We start from the raw sequence: 13,686 nt of genomic DNA, 5'->3' as shown, positions 1-13,686 counted from the left end.
AGACTACATATGCCCATTTTCCCGTCTCCTGTTAGTAGGGTACCCAACCTTCACAACAAATATGTGGATCATGCTCCTTATATTATATGGAACTAGTGTATGCAATTTCCTCGCCCATTGTGCTTTCTTACTATATAAAATATTTTTTCGACTTTTGAACTCATTTGCTTGTTCATTAATTTTTCTTTATGATTCTTGGTAACATTCTTGTTTCTCAGGAAATCATGATTGCGATATATTTATGTAGTGAATTTGAAGGATTGAGGAAAACACTTTAATGGCTGTAGACTGCAAGTCTCGTGTGTATAGCATTGGAGATGGAGAATACACCCTATCTCAGTGGTAACACGATGAATATCCTTGAAACATCCAGGTTCAGGATAGTCACGACATTTGCAAGATAAAGATATAAAAGGAAAAGAAGACTATGATATACAACAAGAATTAAGGTGTTACTGCTTAATAGCTCGATTCACATTTTGCATGACTTGTAACTTAAAGTAAGACTCATGTCTATGCACCTTTGGCTACGTGTGTTATGAGCGTGTCTTACGACTTGATAAGTATGTCTGTGGTTTTGCATGTTGAAATATGATGATTAATAACTTCACTTCTAATGTTTCATTAATATGCTGTAAGTTTGTATCTATCATTTATGTCTTGTGTCCTTACCATGTCTTCTTTTTAAGATTTGTCTATGTCGTGGAGTCCTCAACCATGTCCATGCTTCATGACCATCTCTAGATTTTTATTTTTATTTTTCCTTTTCCTTTTTCATTTCTTTTTCTTTTTCTTTTCTTTTCATTTTTTTTTTAAATCATAATGACTTTCCGGCTTCATTTTGGATTTCAAAATTTAAGTTGGTTTTTCTTAATGTTTATAGGTTCTAGTTGGATGAGTACAGAACTTGAACCTCGAGTTATTAAATGGGCCCCTGGATCTTATGTTTGCAACTGGATCTTCTGAACTCTCATTCCGGGTTCCGACTTGTCAAAATTGAGGTCATTTGTTGGTGCAAAGTAGAGTTTCCATGAAGGAACTCTAGTGTGTTTTTTTAATGAAAAGTGCTTCAAATCTTCTACAGGTATTCTACGGTTTTATTCTATAGTGATCAAGGTATTGAGTCGTCTACAGATTTTACACGTATTCTGTATACAATATATTGAATAATTGATTGCCTCATTTACAGAAGCAATTGATGCACTGGTTTAGATAAACTAGATGTCTGCAATTCAAACTATCCCCCCCTAGTGAAGAAGAATGTACACACATCTAATTTTGTGGAGCTATTGTTGAGTTGGACATTCTTAATTGGGTTTTGTATGTGGTTGTAGTCCCAGTTAATATATATTACATGCATGAGGCGAAGTAGACACAATCGACCGTTCAGGTACTCTTGTAAGATATTAACACCTCCTTGTTGTTATGAATTCTTTTAGCAAGAAGGGGTTCCCTTTGGCATTTGCATATAATCTTATATGTTTTTATGCTCAAAGCTGAAAATTTTCTTACTAAAAGCTAAGTCTTCTAAATATCCTGATCTATCTATATGAGTATAACCATACTCTCCTATTTACCTTCTCTATCCTTAATATCAGGGGTATCGAAAATGTCTTATTGCTTATACCAAACTTTGCATTTATAATGGGTGCATTATTTCATTTAGTAAGATGACTTTCATTGACCTTTTGTAACTTTCTTTTGTTAAGTAGTGACTTGTCATGACTAATAATAGATTTAAATTAATTAACAAATGGGCTCTTTACTTGACGCCATGTGAATATTATTATTTTACTAAACTATGTGCTTATCTTTCATTTTTCAATTATTTTTAATTGTAAAAGTTCATTGTTAACTATAAGTCAACAACTTAGATTATTATCTTGGGAAGTCCTGCAGGTTTTTGCATATTATTTAGGGGCATCATTGATCAAGTTCCCTAGCTTGTATACACATGTGCGGTGCGTGCCATTGCTCATTCGTAATTGGCATGCAAGAATGGGATAATCTTCAATGATGGATGGATGACCTGAGCATAACGTGATTTGTTTAGGTCTAGGTAATGAATAATTTGTTGGTCTCGCTGAATATTAATTGTAATGGAAAAGTGTTTTACAATGTTAGTTATTGGTCATTTCAAAAAATTTGCAACGATGTATACTTGTTCATTACTGTTATTCACTTGATATATTAATGGAAATTTCAAAGTTGCATACTTGTCATGGTATGGTTTGAAATATTGTAATGCACTACATGTGAAATGATCTTCCGCTAAAAATATATGGGGTTGAGGTTATTGTGAATGTTCTAATTTTATTTTTGAGAATTTTGTAGCTGTTTTATTGGTGAAATAAGTTTACAGGTTAGGCATTGAATTATTACAGGTTATTATGCAGTATTATCTTTGGCAGGAAAAATATAATAATAATATAAATAATATAATTTAAAAAAACAAAAAAAGTAGATGACGGTTTTAGAAGAACTGTCATAGTGTAAATTATTTGTTGACGTATTTTTTTTTCCATAAAATGACGGTTACACAGTAGTCAATGGGCATTTCTTGATGGTTTTGTCATGAAGTTTTAAAAAATATTATAAATTTCTTGACGGTTCAAACTATATTTTATGATGGTTGCATATGAGGTATCATAATAAAATTTACCTACTATGACATTTTAAAGACTAATATATGTCATAATGGGAGGGACTTTTAAGACGTTTTTTTATGAACCGTCATAAATTTAATGACGGTTTTGGTTGACTTTTTATGACACCCCCAGTAATGATGGCTATTTTTTCAATCAGAAAGTGTCATGATATGTATTTCATGACAACTAAAAACTGTCATAAAAAGCCCTTTTTTTAGTAGTGAATTAATAGTTGTTATTTCTCATACTAATTGGAAGTATATAAAAAGAACAGAGATGATTGTAATTTCTTTGTTGACTTATGTAGCTAATGGAGTTGGCTAACACTAGGACATATGCAATCGCGGACCTTATTGAAATTCGTTTGGAGTTTATCAAGTACATCGAGAAATTTATCTCGGCATAGGTATGTGCACCATTTATATATCTTTTATGTTTGATAGGTATTTGGTATATGAAGCTTTAGTCTGAAGTTTTTCCACCATACATTTCGAATTTAGGTCTGATTTCTTATGTTCTTTCCTTTGCCTATTAGCTAAAGGGTTATTTGTTTATTTGTGGTAGATATATATACAAATTAGATATATCCTATAGTGGTGTACATTATTTGGGGCATAACCAATATGATTCTCTGTCATAGTTGATTGTATCTCTTTCGTTTATTAGTTATTGACTTAGTGTGCTAACACATTGTTTGTGTATTTTTTTTAATACTGTGTAGAAGTCGTTATATGATTATATTTTTAGTTTACTTATTAAACAAACTAACACATTCTTCTTCATATTGTTTTTTACATTATAAGTGAGATAACAGGGTAGCTCAATTAAGTTTGTTTGAGATGGATCGGTTGATTAGCGCGCAATTTGTTGGATGGGTTATGTAAATTGCATTGTTGTTAGATTATGAGACTTGATTTTGAATCAAGTGCTTAAGTTATTTAATTTTTTTCTCCGTGAATAAATCATGTAATATGAACAAGTTCTTGGAATGATTTATGTTGGTAATAAAAGTATGATTCTTGTTTTCGTAATGGACTCTAGTTGTCAGGTGTCTAAATGTATTGGTTTACAGGAATTTCAAATATTTACAGGAATTTTCAGATTTACAGGAAAAAAAAAAAAAAAAAAAAAAAGTTATATGTTGACAGTTTTTAGTGTTAATTTCTTGACGCTTTTGTCATGTGGCATACCAATTCTTGACAGTTTTTAGTGTTAATTTCTTGACGCTTTTGTTTCTCAGGGTGACACTTAAATAAATAAAAACAGTCATAAATGAAGTTTTAGTTCTGGACACTTTTTCTAATAAACTATGACGGTTAAGTAAAACATATCATGCAAAAGGATCCAGTTATGACGTTTATAAATGAATTTTTGTCATATTAAGTTCAAGCTTTGATGTCAACTTCTCCAGAACCGTCATCAACTTTATAACGTTTTTTGTTAACTTTTATGACGGGCTCTATAATGACGGTTGTTTTTTAAACGAAAAAATGTCATTAAACTTGTTTCATGACGGCTAAAAGCAGTCATCACAGGCTAAAAGCTGTTTCATTTGGTACTTGATGTCAACAGGCTAAGTGGAGGAATCCCACCTTCCTTGGGGAACCTTACATCTCTTAAAATTCTTGAATGTCTGAAAATAATTTAAGTGGAAGTATTCCGGTTACATTAGCCTACTTGAAAAGCCTGAAATTTCTTGGACTTGGTGAAAATAACTTTTATGGTAAGCTTCCTCCCTCTTCTCTTACTTCTTTAAAAAGCCTTCAATTTTTGGATGTTTCACGCAACAACATATCTAGGAGTATCCCTAAAGAACTGGAGAAGTTGCCTTACTTAAACCTTTTGAATCTATCATACAATAACCTTGATGGTGAGGTTCCAATTCAAGGAATCTTTCAAAATTCAAGTGCATTTTCGGTTTTCAAAAATCACAGGATTTGTGGCGTATTTCAAGACTTGGATTAAATAGATGCCGCATCCAAGAGACAGAGAAACAAGGAACTCACCTTGCTATGATAGTGGCACTTGGTGTAATAATCCCATCATTCATGATAGTTGTCCTACAACTTATAATCTTCTTAAGCAAAACGTATAAAGCAAAACTTCCTCCTGAACCACTTCCTGGAGTTCTTAGTGTTGGGGTTTATACCAATACCAATTGATTCCCTACCATACAGATAACTTGTATTTGAACAATAACAACTCCAATCAACAATCTAAATAATCTCTACAACCAAACTAACATGCCCAACTCGCTAAACAACTATTAACAACAGATAATAATATAAAGCAATAAAAGCATACCACAACACAAAGATATACCATGGTTCGGCCAATGGTGCCTACTTCCACAAGAGCTAATCCTTTTATAAAGTGGGAAGGAAGATTACAATCAGTCCTTGCAGTCTCTCACCTTACTAGATCACTCCTCTCTCTTTACAGTCTTGTATCTCTGTAAAGGTTATCTCTCAATCTAGATTGCTTTCAAGATTAGGTTCCTCTCTTTGTTCTTGTGTATTTTCGTGCCTCTTTTGAGTGTTAGGTTTTTCCAAAAACCCCAACCTTTATTGCAAACTCGCGGTCCACAAAAAATAGAATTCTGCGAAAATAGGCATAGACGTGGGGCGCCCTCAAGTGCCCCAGGGTTGTAAGAGGCATGGCTGGTCGCCTTGAGCAAGCAAGCATATTATCGCCGGGTCGGTTTCGCTTCGCATGCAAGCAGAACCCCTTTTCTCCTCATGTGAGGGATAACTCCAACAATCTCCCCCTTTCGAATAGTGAGGGGGGATACCTCCATGCAATTTCGAAATCAACAGGAGGAGTCTGCTATTATTCCAGCGGTAGCACAAAAAATATCGAACTTACCTTTCGGTAAGACTTTGGTTATCATATCTGACCCGTTCTTGTCGGTATGAATCTTCTCGATACACAAATGCTTGTTTTCGAGTACTTCTCTAATCCAATGATAACGCACGTGTATGTGCTTGGATCTAGAATGAAAACTCGAATTCTTGCTCAAATGGATAGCGTTCTGACTGTCATATAGAACTACAAACTGTTTCTGCTTTAGCCATAGTTCATCGAAGAACCTCTTCATCCATAGCATCTATTTGCAACACTCAGTGGTTGCAATATACTCGGCTTCTGTAGTGGAGAGGGCAACACACTTTTGCAACTTAGATTGCCAAGAAACTACTCCCCCTGCAAAAGTAACCAGATAACTGGAGGTGGACTTCATCGAGTCAACATCACCTGCCATATCTACATCAGTGTAGCCTTCAAGTAAGGGCTTACTTCCACTAAAGGACAAACACAATTTGGAAGTGTCCTTGAGATATCTCAATATCCACTTAACACCTTCCCAATGCTCCTTCCCCGGATTTGACAGAAAATGGCTTACAACACCAACGGAGAAAGCAATATCCGATCTTGTACACACCATTGCATACATCAAGCTGCCCACTGCGGATGCATAAGGAATCTTCACTACAGGAGAGAAAATCTCATCAAAGTTAATACCTTTCCTTTGACCAAATCCCTTCACAACAAGGCAAGCTTTGTGCCTTGGGTGTGGATTGTTCTCCTGATGCTTGACCTTGTAGATCCACTTATTTTTGAGAATTTTTCGTCCTTGCAATTTCTCAACTAACTCATAAGTATGATTCTTATGCAAAGAATCCATCTCGTCATGCATGGCCTTTAACCACTTCTCTTTGTCTGTACCTTCAAGTGCCTCTTTATAGTACATAGGTTATCCACCATTAGATAGTAAAACATACGTATGTGGTGGATACCTGGTTGAAGCTAGTCTCTCTCTGTCTGACCTCCTTGCCCCATCTGCTGGTGCCGCAGGAGGATGCACTTCTGCTTGCTCTGGTGGTGGTTCATGCACTTTATCTACATCTTCTTTACAAATAGGTTCTATCCCATCATGAGCAATAGGATTCTCATCATGAGCTTCAAACTCATGGTTCTCTACATTCTCAATGCCTTCTACATGTTCCACAGTAGGAGCTTTTGGTTATGAATGAACAAGATCATTGGTAAAAGCTTGTAGCTTCTCACCCTCCTCAAAGTCTGATATGGTTTGGTTTTCCAAGAACACAACATCTCGACTTCGGATTACCTTCTTGTTAATCGGATCATAGAGTTTGTAACCAAACTTTTCATCTCCATAACCCAGAAAAATGCACTGCTTGGCTTTGCCATCAAGCTTGGATCTCTCATCCTTCGAAATATGCACAAATGCCCTGCACCCAAATACCCTCAAGTATCTATAATCAACATCTCTGCCTGACCATACTCTCTCTCGATAATCACTATACTTCAGACTATATGCCCATACCTTTCTTGACGCATCATCAATGAAGGTCACAAAGTATAAAGCTTCCCCATGGGACTTCACTTTTATAGGACCACATAAGTTTGTGTGCACTAGTTCAAGGACATTATCCTTTCTGTGAGACGGGAATCTTTAGAAAGATACCGTGTGTTGCTTTCCTACCAAACAATGAGTACATGTATTTAAATGTGTACCTTTGATGTCTAGTAAGGCCTTTTTCTTAGCAAGAACTTCCATCCCTTTTATGCCCATATGACACAGTCTCTTGTGCCACAGTTCAGAGAAAGCTTCTTCTTCTGCCACATTCACTTTTGCTTTACACAAACTAGCCTTTGTTTTGTAAAGAGAACAAGTTTTCTTCCCTATGGCTGCTACAATGGAACCTCTGCTCAATTTCCATACCCCGTTACCAAACGAGTTTACAAAGCCATCATCATCTAACTTCCCAACTGAAATTAGGCTAAGCCGAATGTCAGGAACATGTCTTACATCCTTGAGTGTCAAGGTGTAGCCGACATTGGTTTCTACATGAACATCACCAATGCCTAAAATCTTCGAGACTCCACTGTTACCCATCTTCACTTCACCATATTCACCACAGCTGTAGGTAGTGAAGAATCCCCTGTGCGGTATGACGTGATAGGATGCTCCTATATCTATCACCCACTCTATATCCTGGCCTGAGGTACTAAGACAGCACACACTACAATCTGACACAATTCCCACTAGATCGTCAACTAGTGCGGTAGTATCTCTGCTTGTGTTTCCGTTCCTCTGCACCATGTCTTCATGTACACAGTTATTTTTCTCATCCCTCTTCAGTGTTCTGCACTCACACCTAAAGTGACCCTTGGTGGCAAAATAGTAACATTGCATCTCTGCCTTAGGAGTTCTAGCTTCACCCCTAGATTTACTTCTGTCATCACCTCTAGAACGAGATGGTTTTCTGCTTCTACCTCTCCTCTGTTTCTCTGTGACAAGAATCTCTGAGTGAGAGGAGCTGCCTTTTGAACTCCTTCTAGTCTCCTCATTCAACAAAGACGCGGTAGCCATCTCCATGGCAACGATTCCATCCTTGGTTGCTCCATGTAGAGAGACTGCTAATGTCTCCCAACTTTCGGGTAGAGAGCCTAATAGAAACAAAGCCTCAACTTCATCTCACAAATTAATCTTCATCAAATGCATCTGATTGATGGTATTATGTACTTCGTTAAGATGCTCAGACATTGAAGACCCTACTTGGTACTTCGTGTTGGCAAACTTCTTAACGACCAACACTTTGTTTCCGCCCGACTTCCTCTCATAAAGGTCTTCGAGTTTCTTCCACAAGCCAAAAGTTGTAGTCTCTTGGAATACATGGTGAAAGACACTGTCGTCAATCCACTGTCGAATATACCCAATTGCTTTTCTGTCAAGCTTGCTCCACTCAGCCACAGCAACCGTTTCCGGTCTTTCTCCTCCATTCTCAATGGGTTGTGCCAAGTCCTTGCAATAAAGCAAGTTTTCCATCTTTGCTTTTCAAATGGTGTCGTTCTTCCTATTCAGACTCATTATGCGAGTGTTCACGGAATTGTCCATCTCTACAAGTTATTTAAACTCAAATCTTCTCTCAGGAGTTTTGTCAAACACCTTCCGACCAAGATTTGGATAACACCCTAGGCTAATCTAACCTGGCTCTGATACCACTTGTTGGGGTTTATACCAATACTAATCGATTCCCCACTACACAGATAACTTGTATTTGAACAATAACAACTCCAATCAACAATCTAAATAATCCCTATAACCAAACTTACATACCCAACTTGCTAAACAACTATTAACAACAGATAATAATGTAAAGCAATAAAAGCATACCACAACACAAAGATATACCGTGGTTCGGCCAATGGTGCCTACTTCCATAAGAGCTAATCCTTTTATAAAGTGGGAAGAAAGATTACAATTACTCCTTGCAGTCTCTCACCTTACTAGATCACTCCTCTATTTTTACAGGCTTGTATCTTTGTAAATGTTATCTCTCAATCTTGATTGCTTTCAAGATTTGGTTTCTCTCTTTGTTCTTGTGTATTTTCGTGCCTCTTCTGAGTGTTAGGTTTTGCCAAAAACCCCAACTTATATTGCAAACTCGCGGTCCACCAAAAGTAGAATTCTGTGAAAATAGGCATGGGTGCGGGGCGCGCCTTGGGCAAGGCCAAGTCGAGCGCGTGGCACCCTCAAGTGCCTGGAGGTCGACCAAGGCATGAGCACGGGTCACGCCTTGAGCAAGCCTTTTCTAAGCGCGGGTCGCGCTTAGGCTTCTGCACGCAAGCAGAATTCCTTTTTTTCTCATGTGAGGGATAACTCCAACACTTAGAGGGTTTCTTACCATGAACTTAATAAAGCAACATAAGGATTTTCTTCGGCAAATTTGATTGGTATAGGAAATCATGGCTCGATTTACAAAGGAATCTTTAAGCAAGAGGAGGATCCTGTGAAGGTACTCAACCTCATGGAGCGTGGAGCTTCCAAGAGTTTTATGGTCGAATGTGAAGCTCGAGGAGGACTTCGACATGCATCGAAATCTACTCAAGATCTTAACTGTCTGCTCAAGTGTGATTCAAAGGTGATGAGTTTAAAGCTATAGTTTTCATATTTATGCCTAATGGAAGTCTAGAAGGTTGGTTGCATCCAAGTTCAGACGGACAACATCTACCAGAAAGTTTGAACCACTCCCGAAGACTAAACATGTCGTTTGACATTGCTTCTGCTTTGGATTATCTTCACAATCATTGTGAAAAACCTATTGTTCATTGTGATCTGAAGGCCAGCAATGTTCTTCTCGATGATGACATGACTGCCCATGTAGGTGACTTTGGACTAGCAAAGTTTCTTTCCAAGGGCACTAGTAGTTCCAGCAAAAGCCAGACTGATTCAATTGCTGTTAGAGGAACTATTGGTTACATTCCTCCAGGTGTGTTTTTGATTTGTTGTCATAACTATTTTACGTAAATCATTTCAGCGTAAGGCAAGAAAAGAAAAACATTACATTGACACACATATAAAAGCTCAAAAAATTTACTACCACAACTCAATATTGTTATCTTAACAAGCGTATGAATTGAACTACTTGCAGAGTATGGCATGGGTGCAGAGGTTTCTACACAAGGGGATTTGTTCAGTTACGGCATACTTTTGCTAGAGATGTTCACAGACAAGAGACCAACTAATCCTATGTTCAAGGATGGACTCAACATTCGTGACTTTTCTAGGATGGCTTTACCGCAACGGGTGATGGACATCATGGATCAGTCCTTACTGTCCGAGGTCACTCATAATGAAGCTGCATTTTCAATGAATAGAATCAAAGAATGTCTGACTTCCGTGATTAAAATCGACAAAGCATGTTCGGAGGAGCAAGTGATTAAGAGAATGGACATCAAAGAACGTTTATCCAGTGAAGTCCTGTAATGCACAACAAAATGTGAAACGTCCAAAAGACCCTTTCTGTTCTAAAGCAAACTCTTCTTGTTGTTGCCTCAAATCTCAATCAGCAATCCAACCTGAACACTAATCAGTAATAAGACTACAAATAAGAAAATTATTTACAACATCAGAAATAGCTTACAACAACAGGAACCACACACCAAAATTTTGGAAGGAACCAAAGATGGTTTAAACTCATATCATTTCTGGTTACTCACCAGCTTCAATGCAAATGTTTACTGGGGTGAGCAGTTACATTCGCATGTTATACACGTAGGTTTAGGGAATTCTTTGTCAGTTGCAAATGACATAATGACTGTATTCAAAGTGTGGACGCCGTGAGATCTAGTTCAATTGTATTTGACGGGATGCTAAGAGGGGATACTGTGACAATCTTGAATTCTTTCTTTAAATTGCTAAATGAAGATTGTTCCCCATTCCGCAGGTTTTGTTTACATCAGTAAGTATACTCAAAGAATTAGGAAAGACCTACCACCTACTGTGTACTTTTTACAACGTTTAAGGTTCTTCCATAAGCCAATGTCGAATTATATAAACCGAAAAGCACACACAAATTGCAGCAGACCCCAGAACAACAATGATTCGAACCCACAAGGAGGCAATGAAGGCTTTCAATACAAAATGCATACCATGCAGTGGATCCACAAAATCAAAGAGAAAACCGTCAGACATGAAATCGATTTCAAGAGTGGGAAAGTGATATATAAATAATCAAAGAAACATGCCTAAAATTATAAATAATGGAGAAAGTTCACCACCATAATAAGAGGATTGTGTTCCAGATAGAGTAAATTAGGATCTCTGACAAAGCAATAATGATCACCCTTATACATAAATTTATCGATTTCAGCAGTAATAGGAAATATCCACATGAAGCCATCAATGAAATAGTGATGGCATATTACAGAGCAAACTAGCAGACAGCCTCGAAACTTGGTCTACACCGAACACTGGCTGGAGTCTAAATTGGCTCACATTTACGTTGATACACTCGAAAGACACTAACCAAGTTAGTACGTATGCAATACGAATGTTTCATTTTCTTTTGGGTGAATATCTGTACTCAGAACGTGAAGTTATTATTTTAATGGTATCTATATCCAAATATGTAAGATGGTAACTTAATACTTACTTGATAGAGGAGATCTTAATAGAAGGTTTCTTAGTTGAAGGAAAGGAGCACAAAGTGTACCATTTGAAGAAAGGTATGGCTTAAGGCAGGCACTGAGGGCTTGGAATGCGCGTATCGACAATTATCTTCTACAGAATGGGTTTGCCAAATGCCCATACGAGCATTCTGTCTATGTTAAAAGGAAAAGGCCAATTTCTAATAATTTGCTTTTATGTTGATGATCAACTATACATGGGGAATAGTGATGAACCATTTGCAGAATTCAAGAGGTTGATGTTTAAAGAGTTTGAGATGACAGACAACGGGTTGATGTCCTTCTTTCTTGGAATTGAAGTGAAACAACAACAAGATAGAATTTTCTTATTGCGAAGGAAGTACTTGAAGGATCAAGGTCTTGGAGAAATTCAAAATGGATGATTGCAATCCGGTGAGCACCACAATGGCCCCAGGCTTAAAATTGTCAAGAGAAGGAGAAGGAGATTTCGTGGACTCGACTCTTTACAAGAGTCTTGTTGGTAGCTTACGGTTCTTGACAATCACAAGGCCTGACATCGTCTATGGAGTCGAACTAGTGAGTAGATACATGGAGACACCAAAGGAGTCTCACTGGCTCGCTGCCAAGGATTCAAAGGTATCTCAAATGTATCTCAAAGGCACGATGAATTTTGGTTTCTTTTATCCTTATGGTGAAAATGTGGAATTAGTTGGTTACTCTGATAGTGATTGGGTTGGTGATCAAGATGAGAGGAAGAGTACCACAGGCTATGTTTTTTATCTAGGGTCAACAACATTTTCTTGGACTGCCAAGAAACAAGATATTGTGGCATTGTCTTCGTGTGAAGCAAAATATGTGGCAGCTTCATCGACTATGTGTGAAGCGTTTTGGCTCCGAAATCTTTTAAATGAATTGAGTCATCCACAAGAAAGATGAACCAATGATGATATATGTGGATAACAAATCAGCTATAAAAATCGCCAAGAATCCAGTGAAGCATGGGAGGAGCAAACATATTGAAACTCGGTTTCACTTTATTAGGGACCACATGAAGCATAAAAAAGTGGAGATGAACTATTGCCATACCACGGAGCAAGTAGCTGACATTTTCACCAAGCCGTTGTCAATTGAATCTTTCAGGCGAATAAGAGATATGCTTGGCGTACGAAGTTTTTAATTTAAGGGAGCATGTTAGAAATGGTCAATTACCAAATACAAAAACTGAAAGCTCTCTTGATATTCTCAACCGTACCTATGAGATTATTGTGGCAATTAAAAATATTATAGGAGGTTACAATAGTATTAGTATTGCTATTAATAGTTTCTAATGTCAGTTACATTTCTAGACTAGTATATAAGGAAGGCATGTACTTGAAGTGAAAGTCAATTTTCTATGAAACAAGTTTGAGTGTTTAGTTTCTAAATACCTCTCCCTTCCTTTCATAGAGATCTTAATAGAACATATGCTTTATATTGTCAGTAAATTATAATTGTTGTGTACTACCTCAAAAACCCACGTAAACTGCCTCACAGCATCAGCTGTTCCTTGAAACCAATGGTGTCCTGCTTCCCCTGGTGTTTGATTTGCAGCAAGAACCCATTTGGTAAAAAAAATAGAAAATAAAAGATTATATTTCCACTTTACCTAGTAACAAGGAAACTCATCCTCCAAGAGAAAGTATTCACATATTTAATTTAGGACAACACCCCATCTTTTCATTTCTATTAGAGCATTTGCAATGCAGGGGATTATGAGGGGTTTGTGACTATAGTCACCAGTTTTTGACAAAAATGGTTGTGCAATGCAGTGGTGAATACCTGGTGACTATTTTTTCCAGTTGATTTCAAGGTGAAACCTTCCACCGAGATAGTGGCTGACTTGTTAACTTCGGACGGGATCTTGGATTCCGTCTGGATTACAAAACTCACCAAACGAAATCCAACATCCCGTCTCACTATATTTCTTTTTTTCCAGACAGAATCAAACATCCCGTCCGGAGTCCTAACAGCTAGTTCACCAATAGTCAGAAAGTTAGAACGGTAAAAAAAGGTCAAAATAAAAAACTTTGGTATATATACAACA

The 13,686-nt window shown here is 37.2% G+C and overlaps 1 protein-coding gene across 1 annotated transcript; it reads left to right on the top strand.

Annotated features, from left to right (window-relative positions):
- The first annotated feature begins 9,605 nt into the window (after positions 1-9,605).
- Positions 9,606-13,021, top strand: LOC147502979 (putative LRR receptor-like serine/threonine-protein kinase At3g47570). The gene is made up of 2 exons (XM_086603931.1): positions 9,606-9,943; positions 10,106-13,021. The coding sequence occupies exons 1-2, from the start codon at positions 9,628-9,630 to the stop codon at positions 10,438-10,440; spliced, it is 651 nt and encodes a 216-aa protein (XP_086460057.1). The 5' UTR covers positions 9,606-9,627; the 3' UTR covers positions 10,441-13,021.
- Positions 13,022-13,686: the final 665 nt, after the last annotated feature.

Source organism: Coptis chinensis, chromosome 4 (genome assembly GCF_015680905.1).
Source record: "Coptis chinensis isolate HL-2020 chromosome 4, ASM1568090v1, whole genome shotgun sequence".
Lineage (NCBI taxonomy): Eukaryota > Viridiplantae > Streptophyta > Magnoliopsida > Ranunculales > Ranunculaceae > Coptis > Coptis chinensis.
This window is presented reverse-complemented; position numbering and strand designations above follow the sequence as displayed.